A 16,366-nucleotide genomic window follows, 5' to 3' on the forward strand; every position below is an offset into this window, starting at 1 on the left:
GTGTCTCTACCCCATTGTTCAGCCCGCCTTCTGGCGGTTCCTTCACTTCACTGAGAAGTGAGGTTACAGGGAACCAGGCAGAAGGCCTTCTGGGTAGGAACACCCTCCCATCAGATGTCAAGGAAATACTAAATAACTATCTGACTTTAAGAAGGCATCTGAAGACAGCCCTGTATCAAGAAATTTTTAATGTCTGATGTTTTACAAACCGCCCAGAATGGCTGGGGAAACCCATCCAAATGGGTGGGGTATAAATATTATTATTATTATTATTAAATATGGTTCTAGAAGCTATTGAATTGTAAGGTGTACTTAGTTTTTCACACATGACTTTTCCATTTTGGCTTTATTTCTGTTAAATAAATCATGACACAGTGTAATATGTCATGTGTTGTTGTTCATCTGAGGTTGTATTTACCTAATTTTAAGACCTGCTAAGAAATAGATGACTGTTATTAGGTCTTCATATGTAAAACCACAGAATTCAAAGAGGGTGCGCTTTCTTTTTCCCATGACTGTATCATCGCCAAGTGGTTCTTCAAGCAAGTCTAAATAAGTCTAAATAAGTCTAACTTACTCTACCAGAGAATAATGCAGTATAGAACAAAGTGGAATATATAGACTGGTCCCAGAAACTTCCAGTCCCTCTTTACATTGCTGTATTACAAACCACAAATGGCATATTATTGGTTTTACCTGAATGTTGACAATTGTTCCAAATTTGCTGAAATGTTCATTAAGTTGAGTAATATTGTTTAGCTCTGGTGGTATTTTACGAACTTCCAATTTGGTGTTTGTATACTGGTTCTTCTTCAGGAATCCTGGCTTATTCTGGTTATTAGTTTGTCTGAAGAGAAAAAAGATGGATTGACTCTTAACATTAACAAAATCACATTTAAATGTAAATACATCCATTCCCTTTTATTGCCTATAACCATAACGGCTACCTTGCTGTGCTAAACCAATACCCACTAAGCCAAGCACTGTCTCTAAAAAAGACCTGTCAGATACCCAAGGAAGCTCAGAAGCCAAGTAATCTACCACTGTGTTCCCTGCTTCAAGTAGTTCTCTAACATCAGGTCTAACAGTCACAGATAGCTATTGTCTTGACTATGAATGCTATACATTGACCGTGTTATATGAAACTTTACTTCCTTTTTCATTAAAGTATTTCAACTAATATCCATATTAAGTTCCAGTCATTTCACACAATGACAGAGGGTTACATTGGGATGCAAAGAAATATGCTTAATTCCTTGACCAACACATACTCATTAGATAGTTCTGGTCAAATCACTATCTTTTAGGCACACTACATTTTATTGTCGGGGACGCAGGTGGCGCTGTGGGTTAAAGCCTCAGCGCCTAGGACTTGCCGATCGAAAGGTCGGCGGTTCGAATCCCTGCGGCGGGGTGCGCTCCCGCTGCTCGGTCCCAGCGCCTGCCAACCTAGCAGTTCGAAAGCACCTCCAGGTGCAAGTAGATAAATAGGGACCGCTTACCAGCGGGAAGGTAAACGGCGTTTCCGTGTGCGGCTCTGGCTCGCCAGAGCAGCGATGTCACGCTGGCCACGTGACCCGGAAGTGTCTCCGGACAGCGCTGGCCCCTGGCCTCTTAAGTGAGATGGGCGCACAACCCCAGAGTCTGTCAAGACTGGCCCGTACGGGCAGGGGTACCTTTACCTTTACCTTTACCTACATTTTATTGTCAGACTAAATTCACATGTTTTAAGGAAACCATTAAATCTACAGAGTTGTGTCTAACCACCAAGGAGGACTTCTAATCACACGAGGATACAGGCTCACTGTTACATGGGTTTGCCGACAAGCATTTGGACTTCAAATGCTGTGGCATTCACTGTACTGACATGATGAACAAGCTGTTAACAAAGATGACAAAGGTGAAGCAGATGTTCCTCTAACCTGCCTCACAATGCTGTTTTGGGAATAAAATAAGTAAGATTTTAAATTTACAGCAGCCTGTCCTGACTCTGGGGAATGAAATGAAAATGACCCAACTACGTTGTCAATATCTGGACATGGAAGTCAAAGAGCTTATCACTGGAAGCCTTCCTCAGCATGGTGCCCTTCAACACCTATCAGTTTCAACCACCATGAACAATGGGCAGGTTTGGTGAGAGCTACAGTCATAATATCTGGAGGACACCAGGTTGGGGAAGACTGACATTCCAGAAAACAAGGTGTAAAATTCCAAGCCCTTTGCCATATTATTGATTGTGGTTAAATTGCAGTGAGACTTTTTTGTATAGAGACTAACAAACACAATCTATTCTTTGCAACATTATCTTTGCAATGTATTCTTTGCAACACACAAGAGGAATTATTCACCATTTCTCATAAATGATTCTCATAAGTCAAACCAAATAATTTTCAAATGAACTGAATGGGGCTCATTTTCATTCTGCCTGTTCTCTATAGACACAGAAAATTCTTACTTTCCAATCCAGGGTTTCTTTGGAGATGGCCCTTCTACAGTGTTTGAAACCCGCTTCCTGTTGTCTGGCTCAAGCACCACTCTAGATACATTACTGCTGTTACTTGCAATGCCAATTGGAGGTTCAGTCTGGATGATAATGTTAGCACCTGGAAAGAAAGCAAAGGATTGTATGCTTGCAATGAAGTGGGAGCAAATTGTATTTATAAAATGGTGAAGTGCAAACATGTACAAAACATTTTCCCAAAGGGCTCATAGCTATACTGTCTACCATGCATAGACTTTCCTAAGAAATATATACAGTGCTGAAATATATAGGATGCTGCAAGTTCAGGGTTTCTGAGAACAAAAAATGCCATAAATAAATTGGACAAAATTAAAGATGCTCATGGACGCGGGTGGCGCTGTGGGTTAAACCACAGAGCCTAGGACTTGCCGATCAGAAGGTTGGCAGTTCGAATCTCCGTGGCAGGGTGAGCTCCCGATGCTCGGTCTCTTGCTCCTGCTAACCTAGCAGTTCGAAAGCATGTCAAAGTGCAAGTAGATAAATAGGTACCGCTCCGGTGGCAAGGTAAACGGCGTTTCCGTGCGCTGCTCTGGTTCGCCAGAAGCAACTTAGTCATGCTGGCCACATGACCCAGAAGCTGTACGCTGGCTCCCTCGGCCAATAAAACAAGATGAGCGCTACAACCCCAGTCAGTCACGACTGGACCTAATGGTCAGGGGTCCCCTTTACCCCTTAAAGATGCTCAGACCAAGTACCACCTGCACATTAAGTTGGGTACAATTCAAAAATCAGGAACACAGAAAGATGCCTTACACCAAAACCAGACCATTTGTCCACCTGGCTCAGTATTGTCTATACTGATTGGCAGCAAGGTCCAGTGCCAGAGAGCGAACTGGGGATACAGAGCAGGTGCTCTACCACTAAGCTACCAACCTTCCTCTAAGTATGCATATGAAAAGTGTACATTGGATATTAACATAAGCAGATCAGGTGTCCATGAATACGGACTACTGCTGGAGATTTGGGTTTCTCGGGCTTATTTTACATACAATTGTAGCACTTTCTTATGAAGGGGTCTCAGGGAAGATATATCTACTATTAGGCACAAACTGCATTTTAGTGAAAATATGAAAAAACTCATGCAGGAGAATCTGGATCTGATTCCAGACTACAACACACTGAACAGCACTAGTTGTAAAGATACTAGTGATCATTGTTTGCTTGCCACTCTTCAAACTGTACATTAATTTGTATTTTCTTTCCCTTTCTTTAATGTACAAGGCATGAGGGAAAGAAATCACTGCACACAGAAAAAGACAGCACTGTCATCAGCACTGGGTTCATTTGCTATGAATGCCAAAGTCTGTAATGCTCCCTTGCTAAGTATGCTAAGTATTCAGACTTGGAGGGTTTGGGTTTCAGGAAACAACATCTCACCTCTTGGATTTGTATCCATCTCACCAGATGTTAGGCCAATAAGATTTGGACGCTGCATTGGTGTCCTTGAAAAGAACTGTCGATACTGAGATCTACCAGTACTGGTAATACTAGGAGCCTCTGGATTGTAGCCATCTGGTTCATACGTATCTTTTGTGAAAGAAAAATATAGATTTCTGATTCATTTTAAAAAATCTTATGTGAGCAATGTTATGCATTTGCTCAAGCAGAAGTGCTTTTTCATATTTTAATATTTTTAACATTTGTTTGTTTTAAAGTAGGGTTGTAAAACTTTCTTGATTTTACGGTTTTGTCTTGTGTAAACAAAATTGAGATTTTTACATTCAAGCAGTGTGTAATTTTTATGAAATAAAAAAATTGCACATAATTCACATGTACAATATATTTATATATAAACATGTGTTCAGTTTGAGCTATGTAAATATGGCAGGAACCCTGCGACATGCATGTCATGATACAATTTTAAAATTATTATTAAGGTGACCCAAAGAGACTTACAACACAGTATAACAAGACACAAATTAGAAACCAGTCAGGCTGGCAAAAATTAATCCCACCCCTTTCCTCTTTATGTTGGAAGGATTGCGAAAAACTTGGTTCATTTATTCATGTTTGGTGAGAATGCCCCTATATTGAAAACGTTTGGAACAGAGTATTCTTCATTATATCCACAATTACAAGCCAACCTTATTCTCCAAATCCAGCCTTAGCCCTGCTATCTTTGGAAAATAGACGGGCTCCACCCTGCACCAGAGAGAACTAATAGGCTTCTTAATGACTGCAGCATGGTTAAGAAAATGGAAGAACCAGGCTGAAATACCCATGAACACATGGGAAAATAATATCTGGGATACAGCAATTTCTGGGCACCTCACCAGACGCAGGAGGGCAATTAAAGGCATAACAAAAAGAGATACCTTCCGAGAAAAGTGGACCTCTCTATTTAATGAAAATCAACTGCTCAGTTTTCTCAGGGGAGAAGTTACATTAAGTTATATGTTTGAACATTTAATGTGTAAGCTTATGTCTAAAGTCAATGGACAGAACCACCACCATTTGATGTACTGCTGGATAAAAACCAATAAAAATTGTTGTCTTTTTTTTTAAAAAATGATGCTTATTAAAGAAATGAGACCCCACTATTTCAGATATGCAGTGTAAACAACATCACAAGTATTGGTAGAACACAAGAGAAGTGGAAATCTTTATTTCCTTACGTTCTGATACTGAATATAGTAGGTTTTGGGGTAGTGGAGGAGGTAGTCTAGCTCCCACTGGTGCAAGGCTGGGCACTGTAGTTGTTCCTGGCTGGTCACGGCTGTTAATCAAACTTGCCTGTGATAAAGGTGGCCCTGGAATGAAACATAAACATTCTAAAAAGCTAATTATGTTTTTTCATGCTTTACCACATTACAAAATATGGCTCTTCTTTTGAGGAGCTCAAAGCTAAATACTAATTTGTGTCCTGATTTTATATTGTCTGCCTTGGTTCCCTTACCTCTGGCCAGCACTTTGCTGCCAACTTTATTTATTCATTCAGCTGCTCTGACCATGCGGTGGACCTCCTTACATCCCTATAACTGGCTTTCTGTCTGCTCCCGTCTCCAGCATAAGCTCCTCATTCTTAAAGCCCTCTGACTTTTTGCCTGCAAAGTGTGTTCCAAAAGAGTTTTGCCACAATCTATTTGTTCATAATATACTAATATAACCCTACCAACAACTTTCACGATTTCAGCTTCACCAGCCTCAGCTGGGCTAAATTAATCTCTCTTAAATGACCTCACCCTCTCTCTGTCTCCTGTGAACAAGACTCTCTCTCTCTCTCAAAACATTTGTGTGAATTCATGTGAGTGTAGGATGGTCCCATCCTCTGTTGGTTCTGGCCCAACCCAGCTTTGTTTTGGTACCACCTCCTGCTAGTATGAAGTCCCCAGACGGGCTGGCAATAAAGAAATGCAGTTGAGGCTTAAAAAGGTTTGCCACCATAGGCTTAGGACACTGGGGTTCTCCAATTTTCTACTACTAGGGCTGGAGAGGACTGACAATTGCTGAGGCCCACTAGTCACAAAATGGTAGCAGATGGAGGTAGAATTGGACATGATTAGCTGCAATTAACAATAGCATTTTTTATTAATACTTAATCCTATTTGGAAATTGCTAAACTCTTTGCCATTGTGATTTCCTTGTGGCATGGAGTGTTACAATTCTATTTCTTCAAGCCAGGTACACACATTGGCCTTGGAAATTACTGTGTCTTCCCATTTTAGGCAGAATTTGTTGATTCAGAAGCTCTAGGTGAAACAGACTAAACTTTATATTTTTATTCCTGCCCTCAACACCTCTCAAAATATTTTTGCTCATCTCCTACATTTTCTTCTTCTTTTCTCCTTCCACACTTTATTTAAAACTTATGCCTCTCCATTCCAAAAAACTGGTTTCTTTCATTCCTTGATCTTTCTCCAATCACCTTTTTCTCATATGACTGCTTCCTTCTCTTTCCAGATATTATTATTATTATTATTATTATTAACCTTTTATGTCTCCAATTTTCCAAAAAGACTCCTTTGGCTCTTTCGCCTTCGGAAAAGGACCTCCGCCCCAGTAAGCTCTCTGTCTCCTGGCCACCTTTACTCAGCATGCAGAGTTGCTGGTGTTAGGAGGGCCCAACCACAAGGCTACAATATGGCCAGGTAGTGGAGCACTGAGGCCACATAGAAGTATAGGCTTGATTACATACAGTTAAGCAATGTGGTATCATAGTCTTAACCAACATATTTTAATTGTTTTATATTTGTATTATTTACTGCGAGTGTTTAATTTTAACCTATGTATATTTACATGATCTCTATTGCTGTATATGTCCATATTTCTGGTCTGTGACCATAATAAATTGATTCATTCATTTATAGTGAATGGCACCAAGCCCTGGTTAAAGCTACTTTTCAATAAACTGGAGAAATTATTTTTCTATTGTAATGAACTTTCTGTGTGAGCTAGAAACAGGAAGAGCCAGGGGCATAACAATAACAATAGTAACAACTAGAACAACAACACAAACAGCAACAACAACAACAACGGTGTGGTCATTCTGACCTTCCTGACAGCAAACCACATCTACTAAATATTTTCCACCTGTCCGATTACAACAATTCAGAATTTTTGCTTATTATTTCATCAATCTCAATAGAAATGTTGCAAAAAGGGTAGGACTGAAGAAAGAAAACACATTATCCTTGCTGACTGATCCAAAATAAGGGGCTCATCCTTTGCTGTGCAAGGACAGGCTTTGAACAAGTCAGATGCACATCTGCTGCCTGTTTAAACTGCTGGGTTCTTTTCTTATAATGGTCCATTGAAATAAATGGTCTTTGAAATAATCCCAAACTGATTTTGTTTTGCATTATAAATAATCGCTGAACAATCTTATTTTCCTGCCTCCAACAGCTCTCACACTTTTGTCTGCAGAGGATCCGCAGCTGCTGAACAAATACCCAAGCTGGTCACAGCTTCAGTGAGGGTGCACACAGAAAACGAGCCCATTCTTCCCAGTGTCAAGGAAGAGCCAAATCAAGTCCACTTCAAATTCTAGCCAAATTTCTCTCACACAATTTTTTCCACAATAGCTAAAGTGGACCTTCTATGTTGCATAATGCCTCTGAATATAAAGGAATATGGGAAGCTGTCTTACACTGACTCAAACCACTGGCCTTTCTAGCTCAGCATTATCTACATCTTTGTTCTTCAAGTGTGTGTATGGGGTGTGTATGGGGTGTGTGTGTGTGTGTCAGGCCCCACTACTGCTTCACTTATCTAAGGCAGGAACAGCAGCACTATGGCCATAGAAGCAATACATTAAGAAATAGGTTCCCAAATGCTTGATAGGGTTTGCTATTTGTGGGTTTTCAGGAGCATCTGGCTGGCTACTGTTGGAAATGGAATCTAAATTCTTCTAAATTTTTAATTATTCATCTGTTCTAGTGAATGCCCTAAATTATAATCCTACACACACACACACACACACACACACACACAGAGATATTTTTCAAGTATGATACTTTGTTTATCTAGCTGACCTCTTATGATGAGCTTGTACTTTGCTCAAATCTCCAAACCAGTAAATAATTCAAAGACCTTAATTTACTCCCCTGACCCAATTTATCTCAGGATTAGTAATAAGTGACTACTGTGAATGATTTTTTTTAAATAACTAAAACACAACATTAGTGGACTTCCCCTTAAAAACACATGCACGCAGTGGCATGTTCTCTATTTTTGGTCTGAAACTAAATTTAATCTAGCCAGTTCTTTCTACCATCTCCAATGTTTTAGAGAGAGAAAAAAAAGGAAAAGCTTTTTCATTATCCAAAGGTTTGAAAAAAGGCCCAACTCCTGAAGAGGGCTGCTAGTTCAGGCAAGTCCAAAAATAATTGCCTTTATACAATGAAGTAAATAGGGAAATGCTTTGACACTACTGTTACCTAGGTGCCCAGTCTGTCTGACACCTGGAGCGTGACCCTTAACTCTTCACCTCCTTAGCACTACTCTAAAAGTGGCTATGCAACGCAGAGGACTTCGATTAACGTGACAGAAAACACACACCTTGGCATATACCAGGTATTCTTAAAAAGAGACAAACTTGCCCTTACTGCCTGGGAGAAAGAGCTCCAGCATGATACAAATGTGTGATCTGGCACCTGATCTATCGCCAACTGCCAACACATGCACATGCTTCTATTTGCCCTGGCAGGAAAAAACCTTACACATCCTCAACATTACTGTCTCCACCAGTAAACTAATCAACAACTGTTTGCATGTCGTAAGGTCCAAGATACGTTATTCATTTAAGCTGCAATCCTGCACCATTATGCTGCAGCCTTAAGATCAGTTATATACCTATGCTTTATCCAATGGTATCACTAAGCAGAATGGGGGTGACACAAGCCCCATGGAGACATCCTGGTGGAATTGGTCAAAAGGGAAGGAGGCATGGGACAAGGACAAGGCATTAGAGGAACTGGAAGAGGTTTAGCAGCTTAGATGTCTGTCCAGTTCCAGGACAGTGGCTGTGTGGACAGACAGCAGAGTGCCTTGGACACCCCGAGCACCACAGCAGACTGATGTGACCCTGGCCCTGCCCACTGTCAGTGATGAACCCTCCTGGGGTGCTGCCTGGGGAAAAATGAGACAGTGAGCCAACCCTGTTGACTCTGCCTCCATCACAAGGATGTGGAGATGGCTGCATGGGTGCAAACACTCAGCAGGCCCAGCCTATTCAGAGGAGAGCCATCTTGTTTGCCCAGCCCCATGGCTCAACCCATTTAGGGTGTGCCAAGTGTTGAGACAAAATCTTAGTTTCTGTTTAGCCATATACCTAGACCACTGCTGCAGTTGTTAACCTGAAAGCTTCATAACCTGACTTATATATATCAAACTGACCTTCACATTAAAGCCTTTGGCAAAAACCTAGTTAGGAATCCAAGCACTGGATCTACTAGAGGGTCTGGGCAGGAGGAAAGCAGTTTTCAGTTATTCCCCCTGCAGCTCCCTCACCCACCCTTAAATGTGCTCTGGAGGGTCCTTCAAACCCCAGATTCCTGTAATGCTACGTTAGAGAAATAAAGCACAATTTATGAAATGTTCTCAGCTACTGTGCTGACTGTAGTATTTTAAAGTGCTATTTTAAGGAGGAAATCTTACTTGGTATAGGAATTCTAACAGGTGGCGGCGGCCGAGGATGTACATGTGGCCCTGGCATTCTCATGTTGTGAGTTGGGCCTTGCGCAGGAGGCATAAGCATTCCAGGAGGAGGAAGTCCTGGGGGTGGTGGAGGAAATGGAATCATGCTTGGCAAAGATACTTCATCCACTACCAATGGGTCATTTCCGTGATCATATTGACAGAGGTCACCAAGTACACAAAATCCTCTCTCTGTAAAATAAAAATAAATCACAATATAAACCATCATTAATGGTAGCTTACGTTTATCTGATTGATTATATAGATTACATCTGAATGAATGAAAATAGATTACATATAGATTTTAAGCCAAAGTCTCACTTATACTGTGTGGCTGGCAACAACAACAAAATAGCTCAAAACAACATTCTTAATTGCAAAATCTAAGTAGAACAACCAGGAGTAACACTTACCGTCGTAATCTCGACAGCGTCTTTTTGGTGGAGCGTTTCTGCCAAACGAATTAGGAGCAGAATGATTGTTGTAGTAATTCGACCAGCTTTCTGTTGTGTTTTCAGGATGGTGAGCAGGTGCAATCACAGTAACAGCACTGGGAATACACTGTGCTCCAGAGGAATACTGTTCAGTAGAGTTAACGGAAGACAAAGCCACTGGGTTATATGAGCTCTCCATATCACTCCTTTCACATTTGAATTTGGCTCGATCTCTGTGATCTGAAAAAAAATAAAAATCGTAATAGATTAGGTAAGTTTCTATGTTCGTCCTTCGTGCTTAGAGATTCTCTGACAGCATACAGAAAATTTAACACCATAACAAATGCGAGAAAAAAAAGTATAAGCACAACCTGGTTAATGTCTTAACAGTGTACTTAGGCTCGTTCTTGCAAGACAATGTGAATATTTGTCCTGCAACATATGCACTAACTAAACTGATTTCCTTTAGAAATAAAAAGTAAACTGTATTTTTCAAGTAATTTCAATTACTTTCTTTTGTCTTGAAAGGCTATAGCAACACAAGACCTCAGTTATTTAGGGGCAGGGATCCATTAAAAGTTAAGAAAATCTAACACTTCTTCCTTGCCAAAAGAAACCTAGCAATATAAAGCAGCTGCTTTTACCAACAGGGAAAGTATAACAGAAGGTACTGCTCTACCAGAATACACCTGAGAACAAATTAAAAAAATATATCCCTAGATTAGGTTGCTCTCAGATCACAGCTTTTAGCCAGCTTTATAACAAGTCAGCAATCACTTCTTTTCAAAGACAATTCTGTTTGTTGAATTTGCCAGAAATTCAAGATAAAATGTTCATTAAGAAGTATGACATTTCATTAACTCCCATGAAACTCAAGATTAGACGTTACTTGTCTATTATCCTTAAACGACTCACCAACATTTCTGTTTGCATCCCTTTCTTTGTTTGCCTCCTGGTCTTTGCTTCTACCTCTGCTGCGGCTACGACTTCGGCTAAGTCCTCTACTTTTACTGCGACTCTTACTTCTTCCCCTTCGCCAATCGTATTTGTCTCTATACAAATCGTTCCGTTCGTAGTATCTATCATAATCTCTCCATTTGCCATCATCTCTTTTTCTCTCTCTAGTTCTATTAAGAAAAACAACACATGCAAACAGGTGGATTTAGAAAAGCTGAAAATGCTTATGGCATCAAAACAGAACAACAGTTTTGACAGAGGGAAGTTTGTATGAAGAACTAAACAACGTAATTATATCCAAGTGACATCAACATTGGGAAAAAACTACAAAAAATGTTAGGTGTAATAGCCCTAAAGCAAATAAACGCCAAATTGTTTGTCTTACTAAAGGATGCTAGTACTGCATAAAAAATAATTTTAAAAAATCATATTAATATAGTTGGGGACTGCCCCCCTCCTGCATAAAACAATTATTTGCATCCATGGGCACAGAGGATTCAATACAGTTCTCTAAAATTGTGTGTATATTTACTTATTTCATTTATATCCCGTCTTTCCTGCAGCAAGCTCAAGGTGGGGTACCTAGTTCTCCTCCACCCATTTTATCCTCACAACAACCCTGTGAGGTAAGTTAGGCTAAATGTGATTGTCTGGCCCTCAAGGTGACATCTTAATGGATTATGTGAGAATCTGCAAAACTTCCCGATCATAATACAAAAGGAGGGGAGACATACATTACTAAATTTATCACAAAACTTATTATGATGTCTGAAACAGAAGTTTAATTGATTTGGAGGCTAACAAATGCTAACAAGTGTTAAAGAAGAATACTTCAGGTACTAACCTTTGCTCATTAGAATCTGAACGATTTTTCTGTGGGCTAGTATATTTCTTCTTTTTGCCCTCTCGCTCATCTTCAAAAGTCTCCTGAAATGGCTAAAGACAAACAGCAAATCATCACCTCACACGAAGCTCACTCCCAGGGGCACGGGGAAGACCCCAAAGAATATAAAAACCCATTTAAGCAATAAGAGAGCAAGGCTCGAGACAAGTCACTGTATACACATTTTAAATTTGCTTCTAGTGTGAAATGTATTGAAGAGGACAACTACAAAACAACCATCTCTTCCCATATGAACCAACCTGGACCCTGCAATCATCATCTGAGGCTCTTCTGTGGTGGCTCCCACCTCCCCCCAGGGAGGCTTGCCTGGCACCTATATGTAGGTGCTAGGCAAAAACACTCCTCTTCTCTCAGGCATTTGACTAATTAAACAATACACGGTCTTTTAAATGGGGTAGGTGGCCTGCTTTGGTTTGTTACTATGGTATTCATTTTTATGTTATTATAAACTGCCCTGTAAATCTAGGATGAAGGGTGGTATAAACATTCAACAAACAAACAAATGTCCATCATAATATTTTTTATAATTGTTACCTTTAAGGAATTTCATTTTAATTTTAAAACTGCTATATTTTAGGTTTAAAAAGATTGCCTTTACAGTATAACTGTGGAAGCACTCATAATTTGTTGCAATATCCCTTGTGTTCAACAAGGCTGGATTACTACTTGGACTCAGAAGACTTTCACAAGCGAGGCGGGGCAGGGGGTCACAACAAATATGCTGTTTTATTACTTTCATCAGGTCTATGGGGAGAAGACCATGAAGACACTTCAAGGCTTTAAAATGTCAAAACTAGAATTTCAAATTGGGGCCTGAAACAAACTGGCAACCAGAGCAGTCGGGCCAGAATTTGTGTGTGTTCTATGTTCATGCTTCCTTGTTCTGGTTAACAATCTAGCTGCCATGTTCTGAACTAACTGTAATTTGGAAACTGTATTCAAAGTCAGCTCAATGTATGACACATTGCAGTAGTCTAATGTGAAGGTTACCAGAGCACAGACAACTGAAACCACGCTCATGTCTAGCTGGATAGGAACACAGCTGAGCTAGCTGGCGGAAGGCATTCCATGCCACTGAGGCAACTTATGCTTACATTGACAAAGTTGGATCCAAGAGTACCATCAAGCTGCGCACCTGCTCCTTCAAAGGGAGTGCAACACCTCCAAAAAGATGCATTCTACTCATACAGACAGAGGACCTGCACATTACCAATGTCTTAAGTCTTATTTGGATTGAGCTTCAATTTGTTGGCCCTCATCTAGCCCAGAGTTCCATGCAGTTGTTAAAAAGAATGGGAGATAAAATCGAACTCTGTGCTTTGGAAGCTTCATGCAGCTAAACAATACCCTCTAAGCACTACCTTCTGGAGAGAACAAACCAAGTAGGAACAAAGCCTATTCTCAACTCTGACAGCCTCTCTGTAAGAATATTATGGTCAATGGTATCAAAAAGTGCAGAGAGGTCAAGAAAAATCAATATGGACACATCCTCCCTGTCCCTTTCCTGACACAGGCCAACCAAGGCAGTCTCAGCAACAAAGGCAGGCCTGAATGTCAACTGAAATGAAAAATCAGTCTCATCCAAGAGTTATTGAAGCTATTTCAGGGTTATTAGTTTTCATAAGCAGAAGAGCTGAAATCTCTAAACCGTCACTGAGAGGAGCTCTGCATAAAGTGTGCAACAGTCTAACTCTTTAATCTCAAAGCCATTAGCTTTCATTACATAATGCAATTCATACTTTCTAAAAAAGTTTGTGGAAGAAAGGCAACAAAAGTGTGGCAGAATATACTGAACTGTCTATAGAAAGGGGGGGAGTCTAAACATGATTTAAGCATTCTCTAGTTAATCTTTTGATATCTAAGAGAATTTAGAATTAGAAATAAAAATCACCTTTAACATTACATGAAATACAGGCATATGAGATGGGGGAGGAGCGGGACTGTGTGGTGTGAGGATATCATGTCTCATTTGACCTTATCTAAGTATAGCCAAATACTTTGCTGTAATATGTCCACCACTTACATCAGATCAGCCCGTCTGAGCTATGAACACATTACACTTTAACTGGTTTATTCCTCCACTACTTACTCTTAAACAAGACACCCCTAGTACTATGAACTGTACAATCTTAGAACAGCCAAGGTTGTAGGATTTTAGCAAGCAGTGTATGAAGTCAGACTCAACAGGATTCAGGATAGGTAACAGAATGCGGGGGTACTTGAAGTTGTGGACTCTTGTAGAGCACCTCTCTTTTCAAGTAAACTTTCTCAAAAAGCAGAAGATTGCAGAGGTCTGGTTATCTGGCTTCAGAATCAACTTTAAAGCCTGGTTGCACTCCCTTAATAGGAGTTAGACACTGAGTGTGCTCACTGATTCAGCTTCATCATCAGAAGGACAAATGTAGCATGGAGAACCTTCTACCAGTTTAGATTGGTACAACAGTTACAATTGCAACTTTGCTGCATTTGCAGCACCGAAGTGACCTCCCTGGGGCACAAGCCTGGGTAGGGTGCATGGAGGTCCTGGGCTGCTAGACGACAAGACTTCCTTCTCGGCCTCGCTGAGGCTGTCCAAAAGAAAGCAGAGCAATACATTTGGCACCTGTTTGGCTGCAGGAGTTACTAGGAAGAGGCATACAAGACACCATCCAACTGCCTTAGGCACCCCATTCTGGATTTGTGTAGAGTTTGCTCCTTAAGACTTTTATACTCCTAATTATGTCCTGCAAATCAGTGTGCATAGATTGTTCCTCAGGGTTTACTCCCGAAGCCTTTCATACAAATGAGTATAGCTGCAAGGTAGAGACGGTTTAGGATCAGTGTTTTCCTTCTCCTAGATGGGCTACCCTCCCAGGTTGACAAGCCCCATCTAGGACAACTGTAACTGGGCAGATAGTTTAACTTGTTATCCACACCATGGTAACCACCTATCTGGATTATGCAAGATATTGTGTGTGGGCCTGTCTCTGAAAATTGTCCAGAAACCTCAGTCAGAATATGGCTGCAAGGTTATTAAGTGAGAGAGATGAGAACATTGCACCAGTGCTCATCACCTTCATTGGCTTCAAATCTGTTTCCAGGCCCAATTCAAAATGCTGATATTGACCTTCAGTCTTTTATGGTTGTGGGTCAGGGTACCCGGAGGATTGCTTCATCCTATATGCACCCTGAAGTCTTTGTCTGAGTCCCATCACTGGGTGCTTCCACCAGGTGACTGCAGAGAGCACGGTATCATATTTTTTGGTACCACATGAATACCTCTTTTGTTATCCAAGAAAATCTTTTAATAAAAACAATTTAAATAATAATAATAATCCAGGACTTTTAAAGTCTTTTATAGCTTTAAACTGTTTCAACCTTATTATTTTATTCTCATCTCCTTGTATTTTGGGTTGCATTGTTTTTAGCATATACTTTTTATTTCACTACTCAATCAATTTTATTTTGCTTTCGTTTATGTAGTAAGCTGCCTGATGAACCTTGGTACAGAGTAGGCTATAAATAAATGTAAAAGCACAGTGTTGACACCTCAAGTTTACCAAGCCATTCATCATCTAAAAGGGCTGAACTATGAAAGAAATTTTCACTTTGCTAACTGCCATACAAAGCTTTTCAAAATGGCATGCATAACTATTAACAATGGATCTGCACTATTAAAGATAGTGAAACTGTCACCTGCATGTGTGTGTCTACACATGTACATACACACACCAGCTTATCTGCTGCCTTTGGATATTAAAGGGGGAAAAACTTCTCATGTTTCTAATAAAGCTAGACTAAGGCTGCAATCCTATAATTGCCTGTCAATAAGTCACATTGAACTCAAAGGTGCTTGCTATTGAGTAGATATGTATAAGACTATACTGCATGGCTTCAATCCTATGTACACAGTGGGACACATTTCTGAACAAACATGCACAGGATTGCACCAAGAGACACAAGCAAGAGACAAAGAAATTTAACATTACCTCCTCTTTTATTTCTTCCTTGACCTGACACACCGGCTTCAACTCTGGCTTTGCTGGTTCATTAGGGGCTAGGTAATCCTTCGTATACAGGCTCTCGAAGAGTTTATCAACAAAGCCTGAGGTTTCTGGAAGAGACATACAGAAAAAAGGAATCATTCCAATAGAGATCCTACTCCCTAGTTTTATATTAATCACACTTCTGTTCTTTTGATATCCAGGCCAGTTGAGTTCCTTGTGCCTGAAAGAGTGCTGGTCTAGTTTTCTCATTAGCAAAAAGTCTGCCATGCTACACTGCAAGTCTCTTTAAAAGTAAGGAGTATTTAAAAATTCATTTGCCAAGTGACACGGAGGTCTACCATTTGAAGGAAATGAAATGTTCCACAAAAGTACACTCTTATATGGTGTTGTCCTCTACCTAAACTAGCCCTTTGGATCTATGCCATATGTT

At 40.3% G+C, this 16,366-nt stretch overlaps 1 protein-coding gene across 2 annotated transcripts in view; it reads right to left on the reverse strand.

The window, feature by feature from the left end:
• The window catches only part of RBM27 (RNA binding motif protein 27), a 34,274-nt gene that overhangs the window by 13,137 nt on the left and 4,771 nt on the right, over positions 1–16,366 (reverse strand). For both annotated transcript variants that reach the window (XM_079967937.1, XM_079967938.1), the window contains exons 3-11: positions 15,919–16,043; positions 11,891–11,982; positions 11,005–11,216; positions 10,069–10,329; positions 9,617–9,847; positions 5,137–5,271; positions 3,899–4,048; positions 2,456–2,603; positions 697–847 (exon numbers count right to left, since the gene is read on the reverse strand). In XM_079967937.1, coding sequence (XP_079824063.1) covers positions 697–847; positions 2,456–2,603; positions 3,899–4,048; positions 5,137–5,271; positions 9,617–9,847; positions 10,069–10,329; positions 11,005–11,216; positions 11,891–11,982; positions 15,919–16,043 — 1,505 coding nt within the window. The remainder of the gene's footprint in view (positions 1–696; positions 848–2,455; positions 2,604–3,898; positions 4,049–5,136; positions 5,272–9,616; positions 9,848–10,068; positions 10,330–11,004; positions 11,217–11,890; positions 11,983–15,918; positions 16,044–16,366) is intronic.

The sequence above is a fragment of the Podarcis cretensis genome (genome assembly GCF_951804945.1).
Source record: "Podarcis cretensis genome assembly, chromosome: 2".
NCBI lineage: Eukaryota > Metazoa > Chordata > Lepidosauria > Squamata > Lacertidae > Podarcis > Podarcis cretensis.